The sequence below is a fragment of the Mytilus edulis genome, chromosome 11 (genome assembly GCF_963676685.1).
Source record: "Mytilus edulis chromosome 11, xbMytEdul2.2, whole genome shotgun sequence".
Classification (NCBI taxonomy): Eukaryota; Metazoa; Mollusca; class Bivalvia; order Mytilida; family Mytilidae; genus Mytilus; species Mytilus edulis.
In genome coordinates this window covers 49,133,588-49,153,252 of record NC_092354.1, presented here as the reverse complement: position 1 = coordinate 49,153,252, position 19,665 = coordinate 49,133,588, and the positions used below count along the sequence as shown (strand labels likewise).

The following is a 19,665-nucleotide window of genomic DNA, read 5'->3' as shown; positions in this document are numbered from 1 at the left end:
ACATTAATATTCAACCAATGGCATGAGGTTGTTTTCATTTTAGTGTTAGAAGTTAAGCAAGCTGTAATACCAAGTGAAGAATATGACAGTTGTATTCTATTCGTTTGATGTGTTTTAGCTCTTGATTTTACCATTTGATTAGGATCTTTTCGATTTGAATATTCCATGGAGTTCGGTATTTCTTTCATTTTACTTTGTTTAGGTATTAGCATTGAGAGATTATCTATGGTCCTTTAGAAAATGAAATGGCGAATTGAAAACAGAACTATAATTACGAAGACTGCAGATTTTAATATTACAATAAACATTCATTTTACTACAAAGAAGTCAATTCAAAGTTAATATCCAGGTTTGTATGGACCTCCTCCATGACCTCCGTGACCTCCGCTTGAACCATGTGATGGACCTCCATGATGGGTCACACTGTGGAATACGTGTCCGCCAAATGAGTGTGAGCTAGATGAGGAATGACTACCAGCTGAGGCACTTCCCCCTCCGAAACCACCAAAAGCATTTGCATGTGCTCTAGATGCTGCAGATGCTGATGCGCTTCCACCACCGATTCCACCTCCAGGTCCTACATTGAGTACTCCGAATGGTCCACCGTTAGATGCAGATGCTGATCCTGATGATGATGCTCCAGCGCTTGATCCTCCTCCAAATCCACCAAATCCTGCTCCTCCTGGTCCACCTCCAACTCCTCCTCCTACTCCTCCTGATCCACCTCCTACTCCACCTCCTACTCCTCCTGGTCCACCTCCAACTCCTCCTCCTCCTGATCCACCTCCAACTCCTCCTCCTACTCCTCCTGGGCCTCCTGCTCCTCCTGGGCCACCTGCTCCTCCGGAACCACCTCCTGCTCCTCCGAATGGACCTCCTCCGAATGGGAATCCACCTGCGTTTGCGTTAGCTCCTGATGATGAACCTGCTCCAGCAGAACCACCGGGTCCACCAGCAAATGCATTTGCTGAACTTGCTGCGTTAGCTGAAGCTCCTCCGAATCCACCAAATCCTGTGCAAATGAAAATTGTAAAATCAAATCCTGTTGAAAACGGAAATGGAAGATATACTAGTTTGATAGTCTTTTTATTTGATGTATTTGTTTTCTTCATTTTTTTTTTTTTAAATATTTTCCCAAACACTTTACTTCGCCTTTATATTCGCTTTAAGAATACCTGTATAGTGTATACATATAGTCCTTTCAGAGATAGTCACATGCGTAAGTTACAAAATTTGATCAAAATGTAAAACAGGGAACCTTTCTATGAATAGTATTGCTTAAAAAAAATCTTACCTGGGAATTCTGCAACTTCTGGTCCTGTTCTCTGGTCATCGATAACAATACGAATAACACCTAGAAAATAATAAGACATCAATGTTAGAAAACGATCATTTTGAAAATACAAGAGTTGTTGTCCTTTGTTCAACGAGTGGCTATTTCTGCTGTAAAGGGAGGTAACTGTATCAAGCTTAAAGATATTTAGTCAGTACTTATTATAGTCCTTTGAATTGAAAATTGCTCAATGAAAGATAACTCCGTTAGTCTTGTGATCCCTCGTGCTTGTTTTCGTTTTGTTTGCCTCCCTTTGTATTCAAACTGGTTTGCATGTTCGTACTTTCTGTTCACCGATTTCAATGTTGATAATTGGCCGTTTCAGAATATAATGCATCCTTGGTAATATTTTCAAAAGTGTACACCACAACGTCCTGATTGGTTAAAAATGTCATAAACAATGGAAATTTAACCAATGACGTGGCGTTATTTTCATTTTGGGGTACGCACAATGAAATTACCCATGATTCTTTAGATTCTAAAACGGCTAATTATATAAAGTTCAATCCGTGCGATCTATTGACCGATTATTGATTGCAATAATATAAAATAATAAATGTGAAGATGTATACATTTAACATGTTCTGACAAATCGTTAGAATAATGTCTGACGTATAAAGATATTTATATTCCTATCCTTTTCCCGCCAAATATAAGTTTTACCTGGTGCTCCTTGGTCTCCACGTGGTCCTTTTTGTCCTGGTGATCCTGTAGAAATAATTACACTTTGGTTAGATAATAATCTCAATCAAATCAATAAGTAAAAATTCAGTTAGTTGCCATTTTTGTACCAATCGAAAGGTTTTTGGATTTAATGACATTTTTTAAGGTTTAATTCGTATAAAACCTAATATATAAACCTGAAATGAACCGTACTCATTTTATGGAAAATATTATTGTACATATTACATGTATTAGTAAGGTTAAATAGTATGTAAGTTATTGGCATACAGTTTTTACAAATAGTTACACTTCTTTACCAGTGCGTTTATTCAATATGAAAATCCATGTATTCAAATAGTTTTTGTTATCAAATAGTTATTACAGAACTAGTACATACTTTTGTTTAGGGGCCAGCTGGAGCACATCTGAGTCCCGAGTGCGGGATTTTCTCGCTGTGTTAAAGCCACATTGGTGGCCTTTGGCTGTTTTGTGCTCTTTAGTCGGGTTTTTGACTCTTTGACACATTCCTCATTTCCATTCTCAATTTAATTTACATACCTCTTAATCCTCTTGGTCCATGTGGTCCTTGTGGTCCTGGTTTTCCTCGGCTTCCTGGTGATCCTGATCTGCCGGGTGATCCGTTGCTTCCTTTGAAGAAATCCATCGTTTAAATATGTTAATCATCAGAACAAATACATTGACAAAATGATAATTTAAATTGTTAGAAGGAGATTTCATTTGTTCCGTTCTAAATTTATTTTTATTATTCAGTACATTGAGTTAAAATACTGGTAATTGAAATGTTTAAGTGTAATGGCATTTTCAGAATGAGAATACATATTATTTACTTGTAAAAGTGTTTTCATATTTTCAAAAAATCTTTCTATTTTACAATGTACGATTCTGTTACTTATAAAATCTTTGTTATATTTAATATTCATTGTTTTCTTTTAACATGCATTTCCCGTTGAACTTTGCCCTTACAATGTCTTGCAAAAAAATATCAAGATTAGAAACATATATATGATTCGTTTGAAAATTTCAGGGCAGTTGACCTAAACCTGATGAACCTTTTTACTCTATGTCAGATTTACTCTAAATGCTTTAGTTTCAGATATATAAGCAAAGAAACTGCATTTCACTCCTATGTTCTATTCTTAGCCATGGCGGCCATATTGATTGGCAACCGAAACATAAACAATAACAAGCACTGACCTCTTGATCCTCTATTTCCTCGTGCACCGTTTTTGCCTGGTGCTCCTGGTGATCCTTGGTTTCCTCGGTCTCCATTTGGTCCTTTTTTACCTGGTGCTCCTGGTTCTCCGCGTTCACCACTTGGTCCTTGGGATCCTGCTGGTCCTCTTGGTCCTGCTGGTCCTGTAAATCGAAGCCACATTTGTCATAATTAAATTGAAAATATAATGAAATCAGAACTAGAATCATCACGAAAGTCACACAGATGATTAGTGGAAAAATCGTAAGATATGTTTGGGTCTGTCCAAAATCAGGAAACTATAGCATTCCTTAGTCTTGTATGCTTTTTATTTAAATTTTGGTTAATTTATATGTTTCAGAGTTTATTGTGACTTTCATTTCGCTAAACCAGTATATATTTTTGTGTAGGAGCCAGCTGAAGTAAAATAAAGCATTAAAAGTGTGAATCAATAATTTTAGAATTTGACATCAAACGAGTAGATAACTCAGTGACCCCTATAATCTCTAATCTATCAAGGAACATTCTTCTGTATAGAGATTATTTAATATTTGTTAAGACAGATCACCTGACTTCAATGTAACACCTACCACTTGGTCCTTCAGCTCCTTGTGGTCCCTGGCCTCCTCTTTCCCCTCCTGGTCCTTGTTCTCCTGATGGTCCGGCTGGACCTATATTAAGTAAACACCATGGTTAGAACATTGTTAACTATCAGATGTGGTTTAAAAATTAAATGGTAAATTTACAATGGACTATTCTTAATAGATCTAAATGAAATTTTCTTTTGGTTTGCAATTTTTGTGAATCGTTTCGACATCACGAATTTCTAACAATATTTTTAAGGACAAGTTAAAGACGTGATAGAAACCTTTCAAACACAAACACATTGTTTTATAATACACATGTAAAGCTGCAACATGTATGTACTAAAATAATTAAAACTATTTCGTTGTGGCAGTTTATCGAACAATTGATTTATATAGTTTTACCGGCTGGTCCTTGTGCTCCTGTTGGTCCTTTTGGTCCTGTTTCTCCTTGTGGTCCAGCTGGTCCGGCTTTTCCTTCTGGTCCCCTAGCTCCTTGATCTCCTGCTGCTCCTACAATTTAAAAATAAATATTCCTTTTGTAAAACACCTTAAATGTATTGTTCATCTAATGATACTTGTGGGAACGTATGAATTTAATGGCTTTAATTTAAAATTTTGCTTATACTAAGAAATATCAAAGGAACTAAATAGTCTATTAACGATGATTGTACAAACAGACTACCATATGCATTTAGTATATAACTACTACAAATATAAATAAAATATATTACCTTTGACACCGTTCTTTCCTTGTGGGCCTGTAAATACAAAAAAGTCAATATAAGATACAGCCATATGAACCGTCAAACGGTGTTTTTTTTAAATTGTATTGTTAAAGAAACTAAGGAACCAATGCATGAGCATGAATGGTTATGTCTTGTATGTGCACTTTTATATTTATTACGTATTCATATATCATGTTTTTTAATGCGTTCCAATTTGCTATTAAACTTTGTCCTAATAGTTATTAAAAAATTTGGTGCATTAAAATGTACTTTTGAAGCGTTTTATTTGTCTTTATACCAAATATTCAAGGGTATATGTACCTTGTGGTCCTGCGGGTCCAGATGGTCCTTGTGGTCCAACTTCTCCATTTGATCCTAAAGATAAAAAAAGGTACATTTTTTACATTTACATTTATTTGTGCATTATATAATTATGTATCTTGGCACTGTTTTGAATTTATGATTGAGACATAATATTAAAGCGAGTTTGACTTTTGTAGAAAACGTAAAACTAAGTCAAGAAATACACTGAATCAGACCCTTTTTTTAAATTTCTACCTTTCAACAAAGAGGCGAGGAATAACAAAGGGACGTTTAAATTCATAAGTCAACAACAAAACTAGCAACGCCGTGGTCACAAACGAAGAAGACAAACAATAGTAGACAAACACATCTAACAAAACCAAAGAACTTGCAGAACGAGCCCCATCACATACGGGAATGATCTCAAGTGAACATTTAAAGTTCCAGTCTTAACTTACCTTGTAGTCCTTTAGGTCCTGGTTTGCCTGCGAGTCCTGGTGTTCCTCTACCTCCTTGTGGTCCTTGGTCTCCTGGTGCTCCTGAAGACACATTTGAATACACAGTCAGCGTAATACATTTCATTTTACAATTTTACTGTATTGTTGGGTTTTTTTAATAATTGAGGGAAGATAAACTTGACGAGTTTTTATAATTGCATAACTGGAACAGTAAATCAATTACATATTCTATATCCTGTTTTTATCTTAACATTCAGAGCTTTTCCTTTTTTGACTACTTTTTTACCATTTTTTTTATAGAATCTAAATAAGCACCAAATTAGTGAAAAGGATGCAGTGTACTATAAAATTCAAAAGGGGGTGTTTTAAACAATTGATATACCTGATGGTCCTGATGGTCCGATTGGTCCTCTTGGTCCAGTTCCTCCTGGTGTACCTGGTGCACCTTTGTCTCCTGGTCCGCCTGATGCTCCTGGTCCTCCGGCTGGTCCTTTAAGAATAAACAAAATTGATGTCAAGATGTATTGAAGCTACATGTAAGACAATTCCCCGTTTAAACATCTAAAGGATTGTGGGTAATGTCATTGTTCGTAACCCAGAATTTAAATAACGCCACTTAATTGGTTGAATTCCCAATGTCTAGGATGCTGTAAGCCAATCAAAACGTTTTGGAGAACAGCTTGTTAAAATTTACCCAGAATTGATTAGATTCTGAAACTGCAAACTACAGAGATACATGTTACTTTTACTTATAAAATTGAGTTACTGTTTTATTCGTCGATTATTTTGATACCTTTAGATTTTTATGATTCCGATTCTTCATCATTAAAGTTAAGATTGTCAAAGACAGTTCGTTTTTCACGTTCACTCTCGGAAGTTAAAAAAAAATGAAAAACCTTACCTTGTGGTCCTTGTGGTCCTGTAGATCCTGCAAAAATAAAACAAAATGTATAAAACGTATACAATATATGTTTAATACGTATACAATATATGTATAATACGTATACAATATATGTATAATACGTATGAAATATGTGTAATACGTATACTACTACGTATAAACGAACTAGACGTTTGATACGGGACAAAACTCTTGAATTTGAGTAATCTATTTTCAAACATTATAAATCTAAGTTACTAAAATTGTTTTATCAAAAAATAACGTGAATACTTTAATAAAATTATATTGAATCTTAATCTGCATATGATTTTATACCAAAATCGTAAACATAAAATGACTTATTGCTATTAACCAAGATTCGAACCTTTGATTGGCAGTAATACATACCTGGGCCTCCTGGTGCACCTGGATTTCCTGGCTCTCCTGGATTTCCTTTTGGTCCTGTTAACAAAAAAATAAAGATTTTTATATCGGCATTAAATTTTCAAAAATTTAAAAAAAGAAAAATCTAAATGTGTAACAGTGACACATCCAATTTAAATAGTATATGTAATCCGTAAATGGAGTTTCTGATCACATAAATCAAATATAAATGGTATGTAAAATAGTATTCATTTATTCCTTTTCAATTAACTAATCATAAATGGTATTGCATAATGCAAACGATTCTGTTTTTGGAGGTTCTGATTGGTCCAATTTGCTTACCAATTAATCCGATGATTCCAGCTGGTCCTCTTGGTCCTCGTCCTCCGACGGTGCCTACAAATACAGTTCATGGCATTTACTAGACTGTTAATGAGTACACTAGCGAAATGAGTCACAGAACGTTTTTCTAATTATTTTTTTAAGTTTTCTATATATTTTTCCGCCTTTTTTTTATATTTGGTGCTCCTCGGCTTAAAAGTATTTTATTTACAGGAATTTCTGGATGTCCTGGTTTTCCTGTGTATTTTACACTTATAGAGTAAGATCCCATCATACAATTATGTTCCTGATTGTCCTGATGTTCTTGGGTATCTAACACTTATGGGTACACAATTAGTTTACCAGGAATTTCTGGTTGTCCTGGTTTTTCCTGTGTATTTAACACATATAAAGTAAAATCACATCATACTATTATGTTCCTAATTGTCCTGGTATTTATCATTGTTTATGGGTATCTCACACTTAAGGGTATACAATTATTTTACCTGGAATTCCTGGTTGTCCTGGGGTTCCTGGGGTTCCTGGCATTCCTCGTGATCCTATAAGATACAACACAAAACATATGTTTAAGATAATATGAGAATATCTGTGTCTGGATTATGATTATTACAAAACTTATTAAAGGAATGAATCTTGGGCCAAAATAAGTATCCAAAAATTGTGTAATAAATGTAAATACATGACAAAAAATCTGACTTAAAATTAACAATTATGGTGAAAGGTGTTGAGAAAATACAGATTTGACATATCATGCAATTTCCCATTGCAACAATTACAAACTGTTTAGAATCAATCATTTAGTGTTGTTTTTCTCCAATATTTTAAGTTCGAATTTAATTTTATTGTAGCTATGAAGATGATTTTCAGTCTAGACATAATATACTGACCTGCTGTTCCTGGGTGACCTGGTGTTCCTGGTTTACCGGGGTTTCCTGGATTTCCGTTTCGTCCTGGTTGTCCTCCTGCTCCTGGGTGACCTGGTTGTCCTGGGCCGCCTATAATACAAAACAACAGACAATCAAATCTTTACCATCCCATTAATCTATCTAAGTTTATTTTGACCCGGTCTAATTTTCCAATACGGACTGGCAATGAATCCTGAATTACATGTAAACATATATTGTGCATATAATTCAGGATTCATTGCCAGTCCGTACTGGAAATATTGGCCCTATATTAACATTTGATGTATGTAATACAGCATTCAGAACAAGTCTGTATTGATAAAGTTGGATTATTTAATAAAAGTGTTATAAACTGGCTGTTTCTGTATTGGCACTGGTATAGATTCTCGGGCAGCTGTATTATTTGAAAATTTCATATAAAAATTAGATATTTACCATCCCAACAACCTATATAAGTTTTATCCTACGAGTATATTTATCTATGATATTTTAAGTTGGCCGTTTGATGAAAAGCCAGCAAAAGTATTTTTGTTCTATCATGATTACAAACAAATGTCGTGTTGTAATTTTTTGTGATTTCTTTAATTTTTTAGGGGGAAGGGGGCTCAAAACGTGGTAGTGCTTTTATTATGATTAAGATTACATCTACAATGTTCTCATGAATGATAAATAATCTTTTTTTTTCACTTGATCGGAGCTCTTTTCTGTATATCTGCCAGTGCGGTACTTATATTTCGTCAAATTAGTATTATTCAGCTTACTTTTAAAAATCGCGACATGGATGGAGAGTTGTATGATTGGCACTCATATCACATCTTCTTATATCTGGATATTATCAAATCATAAAAATGAATAAAAGTAAATATTGTGTTAAAACTAATAAGACATCAATCCATCAACAGCATCGTTAAAACAAAATGACTTGTAAAGATCTCCCTGTGTCTCCAATATAGGGATAACATTACCTGGCTGTCCTGGTTGTCCTCGGTTTCCTGGTTTGCCGGGGGTTCCTGGACGTCCTGTTAAATAAAATATACGTGTATGTTTTCATATATATCGTAATATGACTTGTTTTATATATTCGTTGCATACGAGAGGTACTCTGACCTTTCGCTCGCGAATATTATCCACGTATATATCAAGAATGCAAGACTTGAAAATTGTTTTTCTTTTTCATGATTATTTCTTGCAAGACAGTCTTGAAAAGTCTTTCTTTTCCGGAGCACCTGAGCTCATTTCAACTTCTTAATGGTGTTCGTTGTACTCTATATCCATTTGCCTGTGTGTGTGTGCAGCGTTTCTTTGACCGATGTTTGTCCTTTCGGGGTTTGTTATTTTTATTTTTTTTTTATTACTAAAATTGTCAAAGCGACAAGAACTCGACCATAGACCAGACAACTATTATTGTTTTCGATTATTAATTTGTTATGCCAATTGTTCAAAGTTATCATCTTAATATTCTCTTTGTGTCGTTTAAAATACTCTCTCATAAAATTTGACATTAAATTGAGAAAATAAGACAAAATAATACCCATTAAAGTTATTACGTTTACAATCGACCCAAGATTTTCGGCTTTTTAGCATTTCACTCAAAGGTGAATCCAGAGAAGTGCATCAGGCGCATGACATTCAAAATTGCCTTCGTCTCAACTCGGCCGATTCCGTACCTTCATCTAAAGGATAGAAGGAAAGTAGCGGATTCTACCGAGGATTGCCGAATGTGAAAGTTGTTGTTTTAACTTGTTTACATACCTGGACCTCCTGGTTGGCCGGATCCTCCTGGTCTTCCTGAAGAGCCTGGACGTCCTGGGTTACCTATAAACAATATATATTATGTAAGTATCTAGTATATAAGTATCTAATATAGCTACCTGTTTACAAATTTACGTTTCAATTGTTTTTGCATTTGTAACCTACTATTTGTTATGGATTTTACTCATTGTTGAAGTGTGAATGGTGAACTATAGTTGTTAGCTTCTATATCTGGGTAAGAGCTGTCTCGTTAACAATCCTATCATACCTCTTTATATTTATAGATAGTATTTGACCTGGTCTCACTCTGAAAAGCTCATGTTACCATAGCTTGTAAACATTTAAATTTGCTTTACAATTTGAAAATAGGATCGTTTACAACATTGCCTTATTTTCAAACAAAAAAATCATTCATTTTGAAATATGACAGTTTAAAGTTATGCATAATTAGTATGTTTTCTGAAAATAAAAGCACCATGTCTACTGTAAGACCTGATAACTTTAATAATGTTGTCATCTTGAAACATTTAAGTCGTCATAGTTTCACTATAGCTGGGGCTTATGATTTAGCTTTGCAGTTGCATATTTAATGCATTTTTTTACCTGGTTGACCTGGTGGTCCGGGGTTTCCTGGTCGACCTGGTGGGGTACTTCCTGGACGTCCTGGTTGGCCTTTATAAAAATAAAGATTAGTTTTGAACATATATTTGTAAAACGAAATGAAATCTTAATAAATCCTTTTGCATTCCTTATAGAAAATCGACTTTGAGGAGATGAAAGTCAGATACAGTTGACATCATTTGTAAAATAAAACATATTTATGATATGATACGTATATGGTCATAAAGTATAGAATAAAGGTATATTGATCCCGTTAGTATGATATCGGAGGATTATAAATAGGTCGATGGTGTTTGTACTCAGTTGCCGTTAAAATGATTGACAAAAACATTCAGCCAATCAGAAGACATGTTATATCCAAAATCAAATTTAAATGGCAGGGAACTGGACATTGGAAAAATATGTATACCTGGTGCTCCTGGTAGTCCGGGTTGGCCTGGTGGTCCTACAATATAAGTATGTTAAGTATATTGCATAATGGTTATAGAATATACAAAATTTGTTAAAAAAGTTCGAATGAAAAGAATATCATCGTCATTTCAACGTCACTAAAAATACATTTTAATATGAGTTAAAAAAAAACGGATAAATTTTAAACCACACAAAGTCGAGAATATTAGTGAAATGACTTTAAAATGTTGTGTTAAATACTTCTTAAATTTGTCTTTGAAACAATATTATTTCATCATAAAACACCATTTTTGAGAAAATATCCAAATTCGGAGACCGTTATCGATCTGTGTCTTATACGCCTTCGCGCATGCTTAATCGACGAACTTCCAACGAAATTCTAAAACAATATGTTACCTGAGTTTCCTGGGGTACCTGGTCCACCGAATCCTCCACCACCATTTGCATTTGCACCTGTTAATACCAAATAAACCATATTGTTTACATAAATAGAAAGCCTTAACTGTAATTGGTTTCACGCAATTTTTCGTGACAGGTTACTATTTTAATAGACCGCATTCGTAGCCAATATAAGCAAGGAGGCGGGTAGAATTCACGTTTAGAAGATAAGAATTAGGCGGAGACTTTCGAACTATAATGCAAGTTTTGTGAGTAAATAAGTGTATACATATTAAAATAAAAATTATCGGCGGGAAATGAATTTAATATTGAAGCCAATATTCAAAGATGAATGTTTTGGCCGACTTTTCCCTAATATTTATTGATAAATCATTGAAATTAACAATAAGATAAGAAGTTTACATATTGTAACTTTGTCTATCTTGAATGTTTTCATAAAATACTTACGTGCAGCTGCGTTTGCGCTTGCGCTTGAACCTCCTGGACCACCGAATGCGCCTATAACGAAAAAACAAAAGTCACAAAAGTTTAAAATAGGAGAATATGTCCTACAACTTCAATAGACACCTTACCGTATTAAAAATTGGAAAATATGTTGTTGTTATTTTATTGCCATCTTAAGTTGAAAATGTGTTCATTGCTAACGTCTACTGATAATACGAGTCTATATATCTTGGTCTTATTTTAATTTGTACTGAAAATCTGCATAAGCAGTCAAATTAATTCAAACACACCGAATTGTCTCTTTCAATCAAATCATCAATTTAATAATCATATGTTATTCATAAGGGAACGCCCATTTAACTTCAAATGGTTTATTTTTTATTTTTCCTAAAAAATATTATTTTGATTCTCACATTGATGAAAAAATTATTCTATTATACCAAACATATATTCTAAATCAAGATTTTTCCCTATACCTTATAGTGTTAAATTTTGAACAAAAAAAATTGATTGAGAGCGTTGAAATTATTATTTTTTTAAAAACTGACTAAAACAAAAAACAATAACCCTCCTTTGAAGTCAAATGGTTGCTCCCTTATATTAACGTTGAAATGAATAACTTACTGCCACTTCCGGATCCACTAGCAGATGAACCTACAACAAATAAACAATATTTTGAAATAATATTGAATATAAAACAGATTTACGATCCATTTTCAGTATAATCGAAGGAGACAACAAATCTTATAAATTCAATATATTGACAGATTTTATATTATTCATACATAAGTTACTTTTCGGTCTTTAAATAGAGGGTAAAATTTTTCAAAATAACAATGTTTGCTAATTATACATGTATCATATTTTTACATGAGTAAATTGAATAAACTCAGGTCTCCTTAAACAAACTTAAAGTTAAATAAAGTACCGAATATAAAAAAAAAGACCGCTATCTTTTTATAGATAGCAAGATTGAAAAAAAAAATAAACGCTGAAGATTTTTTTTTTATATAATTAAGCATATTCAAATTAAATGAGTTAGCTTACCTGGTCCGAATCCTGGTCCGAATCCTGGTCCGAATCCGATACCGCCATTACCGCCTGGTCCACCACCGCCGCCAATACCGCCAATACCGCCAATGCCGCCTCCGACACTTCCTCCTGGGCCAATACCGCCTCCGACACTTCCTCCTGGGCCAATACCGCCAATACCGCCGAATCCACCGAATCCACCGGAATGAGCGTTGGCGCTGGAACTGCTATGTGCATGAGCTGAAATATAATAAGGTTCGTAAAAAGAGTTACTTTTTAAGACTGAATTATAATGTATGCATGCAAATGTTTAAAAGATGAGTTTGAAGCAAAATACAACGAATAGTAGGATCTTGACAAGATTTAAAATTTCAAAAATTCAAACAAGTTACCAAACATTTATCTGTTGTTAAACAGAAAAATACATGTGTTCCTTTCGGAATATCAATTTTGCGCTAAATGTTAAGCAGCCATTCATCATCATCTAGTCGGAACTTAATAACACGTGGTCAAAATGCTAAGATACTTACCACTGCCACCTCCTAAACCGTTATGGGATGCGGATGCATGGGATGATGCTGTAAAAAAAACATAATCGTTTAATTTGTTTACATATTCAATTGCTTTTTAAAAAGCGTGCAATGCGGTATGCGGTTTTGCTTGTTGTTGATGGTTATTCGGTAACCTATTTCTATTAGTTTTTATCTCATCTGGTCTCTGATTAAGAGTTGTATCATTTATAATAATACTAAATACATCGTTATATGTTTATATTTTTATTAAATCAATGTCGACCAGTACACAGCAATGCTCTGGTTGTATTTTTGGTTCATTTTGTTTCGTCTAGAGACGAGCTATGTGTGATTTCTGTTTCATTTATTTTCAATGTATTCGATTATCTCTTTTCTGACTTTGTCCTTTAGTTTTGACAGGTCCATTCTCATGATTTCGATTTTGAACGTGATGTTTATACTTTCAGTTATACCCGTAAACTATTTTTTCTATTTTTAAATGTCGAAAATTAAAAAACCGGAAAAATTAAAAGTTTTTCGAGACATTTGCATTGTTCTATATTCCCAGTAAAACTGTTTTTTTAATTATTTGATCAACATTTGGAAGGTTTCTTTTACTTACAACCAGCTGATGCATGTGAAGATCCACCTGGTCCAAAATGGTGCACATGGGCAGATGCTGAAAAAAAATAACTCGTATTTGAGGCCAATATCTTAATTATATATCAGTAAATTTTACAAAGTTTCTTTTTGTAGGCGCGTTGGTTTAATCGTAGTTGATTTCATAATCATAAACATTAATAACTTTATTTAAAATCCTGTTTTAATGTTTCTGTTAAGAGGCTTCGTTGTTTTGCTTGCAATGAATGATGAGGACTTTAGAACAAGTTCAGATTTTATTCTTAAGAATAAGTTATCATGAAACAAACGAAAATAAAATTTCAAAGTAATTATAGGTATAATTATTAATTGATTTATTTTGTCCAGATACAAATATATTTTCTTCGAATGTTCATGAAACAAATTGATGAATTGAAATAATACTGCATTGCAACATATGTGCATTGCAATAAAAAATTTAAAACAAATGCGCATTGCATAAAACTTTTAAAACATATGTGCATTGCAATAAAACTTTTAAAACATATGTGAATTGCAATAAAACTTTTAAAACAAATGTATATTGCAATAAAACTTTTTAAACATATGTCCATTGCAATAAAACTTTTAAAACAAATGTGCATTGCAATAAAACTTTTAAAACATATGTGCATTGCAATAAAACTTTTAAAACAAATGTGTGTTGCAATAAAACTTTTAAAACATGTGTTCATTGCAATAAAACTTTTAAAACAAATGTGCATTGCAATAAAACTTTTAAAACATACTTTTACAACTTATATGCATTGCAATAAAACTTTTAAAGCAAATGTGTATTGCAACAAAACTTTTAAAACATATGTGCATTGCAATAAAACTTTTACAACATATGTGCATTGCAATAAAAAATAAAAATCATATGTGCATGTACCTGAAGAGTGGGCATGTGCATGTGATGATCCTCCTCCGATACCACCAATACCGCCTGTATAAAAGGTATGAACAAATATTATAGATATGTTCTGTCTCAAAAGGTTTGGTCTAAACAGGTATGCACCTAATGGTGCTCTTTTAGCAAAAGGTCTACACCAATTTATTATTAACAAATGTTCATTTAAGGAGGTAGGTCCGATAAGTATCTGTTTTATCTAAGCCCCTCTTCCTCAGATTGTAAATTTTAAAGGAAAAATATCAACCATTTGAATACCCAATTGAAGAAATGTTTATTTAGTGAAAACGTGTTATGGACAATTTACGAAATACACCAACTCAAATGGAAAGGACTCGTTTAATTGGATTAAAATTCAGCATGTACAAATGTCCTACGCTCATATGAATTGCATAATAAATTGCTCCGATATTATAAAAAAAAAAGAATAGCATCCAGCAAGAACATAGGCATATAAAAATTGGTGCGATCTTTTTCTGTGCGATCTTTTTCTGTGCGATCTTTTTCTCATTGCGTTAACTTAACAGCAAGATTTACTTTTCTTTTTCCCCCGTCTTTGAAACAGACAGCATACCTGATAAACTGATAAACAAAGCGACAGATGTAATGCAGATTAAACAAATAGCAGCTTTGAATGTTTGTATGCAGACAGCATACTTGATAAATAAAGCGACAGATGTAATGCAGATTAAACAAAAAGCAGCTTTGAATGTTTGTATGCAGACAGCATACTTGATAAATAAAGCGACAGATGTAATGCAGATTAAACAAAAAGCAGCTTTGAATGTTTGTATGCAGACAGCATACTTGATAAACAAAGCGACAGATGTAATGCAGATTAAACAAAAAGCAGCTTTGAATGTTTGTATGCAGACAGCATACTTGATAAATAAAGCGACAGATGTAATGCAGATTAAACAAAAAGCAGCTTTGAATGTTTGTATGCAGACAGCATACTTGATAAATAAAGCGACAGATGTAATGCAGATTAAACAAAAAGCAGCTTTGAATGTTTGTATGCAGACAGCATACTTGATAAATAAAGCGTTCATGCAGTTAAACAAAAAAGCAGCTATTTCATCAGTTACACATACTAGTATCCTATAAAATTGCTTTTAAAAATGCATGATCTTTTTGTGTTACACAATTGATCTTTGAATGCTTGCATGCAGATGCAGAAATTATAAGTGCAGCTGAATGCGCTTACCATGTCTTCCGTTGCGAAAGCCTACAAATGAAATAATAGCGTCTTCTTTAACTTTGCTAGTCATTATAATACGATATTGTATATTTGCGGAAGTTTTTCCAAATTTTTTTTTATCATTGCTTTAAATCTGTATTAATATTTATTCAAATCGTTAGCATTGATGCTTGAGCTGAACCAATGTGTTTTTTCATTAAAACATTTCAAAATGCTGAAAACTCAAAAGTAAACGGATATGGAGAGAGTGATTTTGAATTTTTGAAGATATAAGCGGGCAGAGTTGCTATAAATACTTGTGTCTTGAGTTATGTGATAAAAAAGATGGTTGCCTCTCTCATATATTTTTTTTACATATTTCTACTACCAAAAACCAAGTCAGCATATTTAAATTGTACAACATATTGCAATGATGCACAAGCGGCAATATTATTTCTAAAAGTTATTTGAAAGATATGATTAACCCTTTGATTGCTTTTTTCTCAATGATATCAAAGACGCTTGATTTTTGTTGGAGACGCAAGTTTTGGCGCTTTACACTCTAGTTTTAATAAGTCGATATACAAGTCAGAGCTCATGACGGAATAGTGCGTATTCCCCGACTATGCGCTAGATTTGATTTGCAGAACTAAAACTTAACGATATTCCACGACAATGAGGATAAGATATAAAAGACTGCATTCAAACTGATTTTTTTTAATTTCAATTGTATTGATTATCTATATTAGTAAAATGCTTTAGTTAAAAACAAGGACTCTGGGGATGTATCCAACCTACCAACCCTATCCGTAGTTGATGTTTGTTCCCGAAAAGAATATTTTTTTATGGATTCTAGATATCTTATTCTCGGATAATATAAAATGAATGAATGAACATTGAAACAATGAGACAACAAACTTAAGATTGGGGCATGTTTAAAATTTAAAAAATACATACTTCCGCCATGGCCTCCACCGCCACCGCCGCCGCCTCCACCTCCGCCTCCGTGGTAGGCTGAAAATTGAAATAAGACAATTTACAAATATTCTCAAATTCTAAATGTTGTTCATTAAAAAAAAGCAAATTAGAAACTGTCAGTGAACTTTATACGTTCCCTTTCTAATCAATATTTTTAAATCAAAAGGGAAAATGTAATGTATTGAAAACTAGGATGAAGTAACCAGATACTTTAAAAGATTATAAATATTTTGTAAGAATTACTTTTGTATAAAGCCTTAAAATGGAAAAAAAATCTATTTTACATGAATTGGTGAGAACACGTCGAAACATTGATACACTTTAAATAATTGTATTGGTCACCCCCAATTCTACTACAACTAGTTATTTCTATATCCAGAAACTGTTACTTCTTTGTGTTTTTCTCATATTCACTGGAAAACGTCAATGGCCGATTGGAGTTCCACATACAAATAATAATAGGTACTTACGTACTACTTTGATTCCACCACCACCATAATCTAAAAAGAGAGAGAATTTAAGAATGAATATCCGGAACAGATTTCGTAGCCGTTTCCTACATGCCGCAAAATACTATTCTTAGTGTTCCCTAATATGGAAGTATCTAATACTATCTCTGCGACGGGGATTGTTCAAGAGTTTCTTATTGAATCGAAAGTAAACAAATAGAAAACAATGTGATGTATGGTTGTTTTTGTTTGAATATCAAGTATTAATTAAAACGATATAGTATAGTACCGACTTTCAGATTGCTATTATGGTTTGATCATTCATGAGCGTATGTGATTATCACATATAATCACATAATGTTGATTGATGAAATAAAGAGGGCCCTCATGGGGTTTTTGATTATGTGATTACTTGGTCGTTTTTTTAATGATTATTTGATTATTAAGCCAAATATTTCATGATTATTTGATTACCTAGGACTGTATTTTTAGTTTATGATTATTTGATTACTAAAGATAAGCAAATATTTAATGATTATGTGATTATATTGGCAAAAAAATGGTGATTATGTGATTACTAGGACCCCCCCCCCCCCCATGAGGGGCCTCTCTTGTAAATGGTTGAGCTTATTTTTAATAAACTCTGAGCTTTCAAATATATTTTTCACATTGTAGTATTAAACCAAAGAATGGAAAGAAATCATTTGCATTTACCTCGAATTTAATTAATAAATCATATTCAACATTGATTAGTTTCGAATTTAGATTGTTTCTGTATGTTATTAATCAAAAAGTTTGTTTATGATTAAAGTTGAAAAATTTTATAAGTCCTAAAACTGATTGCCTACATCAAATATAAATGCCGATGCATAACTTTCAAGTATGAAAGCGAAGTCGAATATTTTAAGTATTTCCTAAAAATATTATAATTTTCAATATGGTGTACAAGTATATTAATATGTTGTTATTATTCATCTGATTAAATATCTGATTAAGTGTAAGTTATTCCAATATGTAAACATAATGTGAAAATAATGGAAATCTAAAGGAGCTGTGAAAAGACAACATTCGATTTTCTGTCAGTCATGAACAAATACCCATAATTCCTTTTGCTTCATTAACTTCCGTTTGTTAAGCCTTTCTATGTGACAACTGTTGCGTTAATAGGTCGACTTATGCTTAATGTATCAGAAAGGTAGGGCTCATTCTACATACAAAGTTACTTAAGTAAAAACTTTAACATCCAAAGTAAAAACTTTAACATCAAAAGTAAAAAATAAGATAAAAATAAATAAATTTTCAAAATCATTGGAAAATTTAGTCAACTAGTAGAACAGTAAACAAATGTACAAGAGTAATTGCATATACAATAATAAATGTTTAGTCTTGCATAAGTAGTGGTTTCTTTATCATTTTTGAATACACCAAATCATTTCACTAGATCTAGATGCAATGCACCAGTAAAACGATTTGCCTCTTTATCATCTTGTTGGTTTATTTCCTAAAGAAATTCCAAGACAGCAATATACAAAACATTAAACTTATGTTTTAGAAAAAAAAAATTAATGAAAACTAAAAACAAATTCAAAAAAAGTGTACAGAAATAGTTTTTAAAAATGTAAAGTAAGATAATTCATCTCATTCGAATACACCAAATCATTTAAATATTTATAAATTTAAATAACTTTATAATTATCTTGAATATTTTTTAAGAAATAATCAGAAACCAATTTCACAAAAATCTTTAAGTATTAGAATAAAATCATTGAAATTGGACAACTAATTTAAATTTAATTAAATGAATTGCCAATTAAGTTCGTCTTACCACTAACTGGTCCAGCGAAAGCTGTGCTGGTGACTGCCAGTAATAGTACCGATGCTAGGGAAAACCGAACCATGTTTAAAACCCTGACTTGTGTTGTCCTCGTAAAGTTTGGCTGGGACTCATTCTTTTATACTACAGTCCAACTGATTACCATACCGACCGGTAAGTACTGCGTCATGGCTCATAATATCCAATGAGGCCCTAATTGGGAGATATATTTGAACATTTGAGGAAAATAGGATCTTTTAATATTCCACGTTGACATTTTATTGAATATATAGTCAAAAATTGGAAAAAAACATAGTTCGAAAAAAAAATTAAATTCATATTAATTTTTCAAAAGTTTACAAATATTGCCCCAATGTTGCCTTTTTCTTCAGATACCTTTTCATACAGCAACAGTTGGAGACAAAGGGTAAATACTATTTATGCATATTTAGAAGTTAAGCTGATATGGAAAGGGGGTCTTGACCCCACTTATTAATGTGCATATGAGTGATTAGAATGATTTAAATGTTCATAATAGTACCAAAAAATCTTAATGTTTTAGACTAGACTTCTCAACTTGTCTGCTTAAGGAATATTGGTAATTTATCTTATAAAACTAACAATACCAATATTTCAAATTAAACCTTTCTTATATTATTTAACTGAAGAATATGTACATTAATGTAACATGGCAGTTTGGTGTGTTGTGCTGATATTGTGTGTGGCTTTAAG

At 32.8% G+C, this 19,665-nt stretch overlaps 1 protein-coding gene across 8 annotated transcripts; it reads right to left on the bottom strand.

The window, feature by feature from the left end:
• Nucleotides 1–271: 271 nt before the first annotated feature.
• LOC139494724 (collagen alpha-1(III) chain-like) lies at nt 272–19,093 on the bottom strand. 8 transcript variants are annotated; one of them, XM_071282928.1, is made up of 32 exons: nt 18,946–19,064; nt 17,142–17,171; nt 16,651–16,707; nt 15,721–15,741; nt 14,496–14,549; nt 13,587–13,643; nt 12,983–13,030; nt 12,468–12,692; nt 12,045–12,074; nt 11,424–11,474; nt 10,974–11,030; nt 10,576–10,611; nt 10,149–10,217; nt 9,546–9,608; nt 8,759–8,812; nt 7,776–7,883; nt 7,374–7,427; nt 6,889–6,942; nt 6,571–6,624; nt 6,184–6,210; nt 5,665–5,772; nt 5,283–5,363; nt 4,843–4,896; nt 4,528–4,554; nt 4,199–4,306; nt 3,800–3,880; nt 3,212–3,373; nt 2,555–2,644; nt 1,997–2,041; nt 1,295–1,354; nt 725–1,012; nt 272–691 (listed from the first exon to the last, which is right to left on the bottom strand). In XM_071282928.1, exons 1-32 carry the CDS (start codon nt 19,016–19,018, stop codon nt 339–341), a joined length of 2,679 nt encoding a protein of 892 aa, XP_071139029.1. In that variant the 5' UTR covers nt 19,019–19,064; the 3' UTR covers nt 272–338. The 8 variants fall into 8 exon arrangements, with proteins under 8 accessions (XP_071139029.1, XP_071139030.1, XP_071139033.1 ...); XM_071282929.1 differs by having other exon boundaries at nt 737–1,012; XM_071282932.1 differs by having other exon boundaries at nt 272–673; nt 815–1,012.
• Between the last annotated feature and the right edge of the window lie 572 nt (nt 19,094–19,665).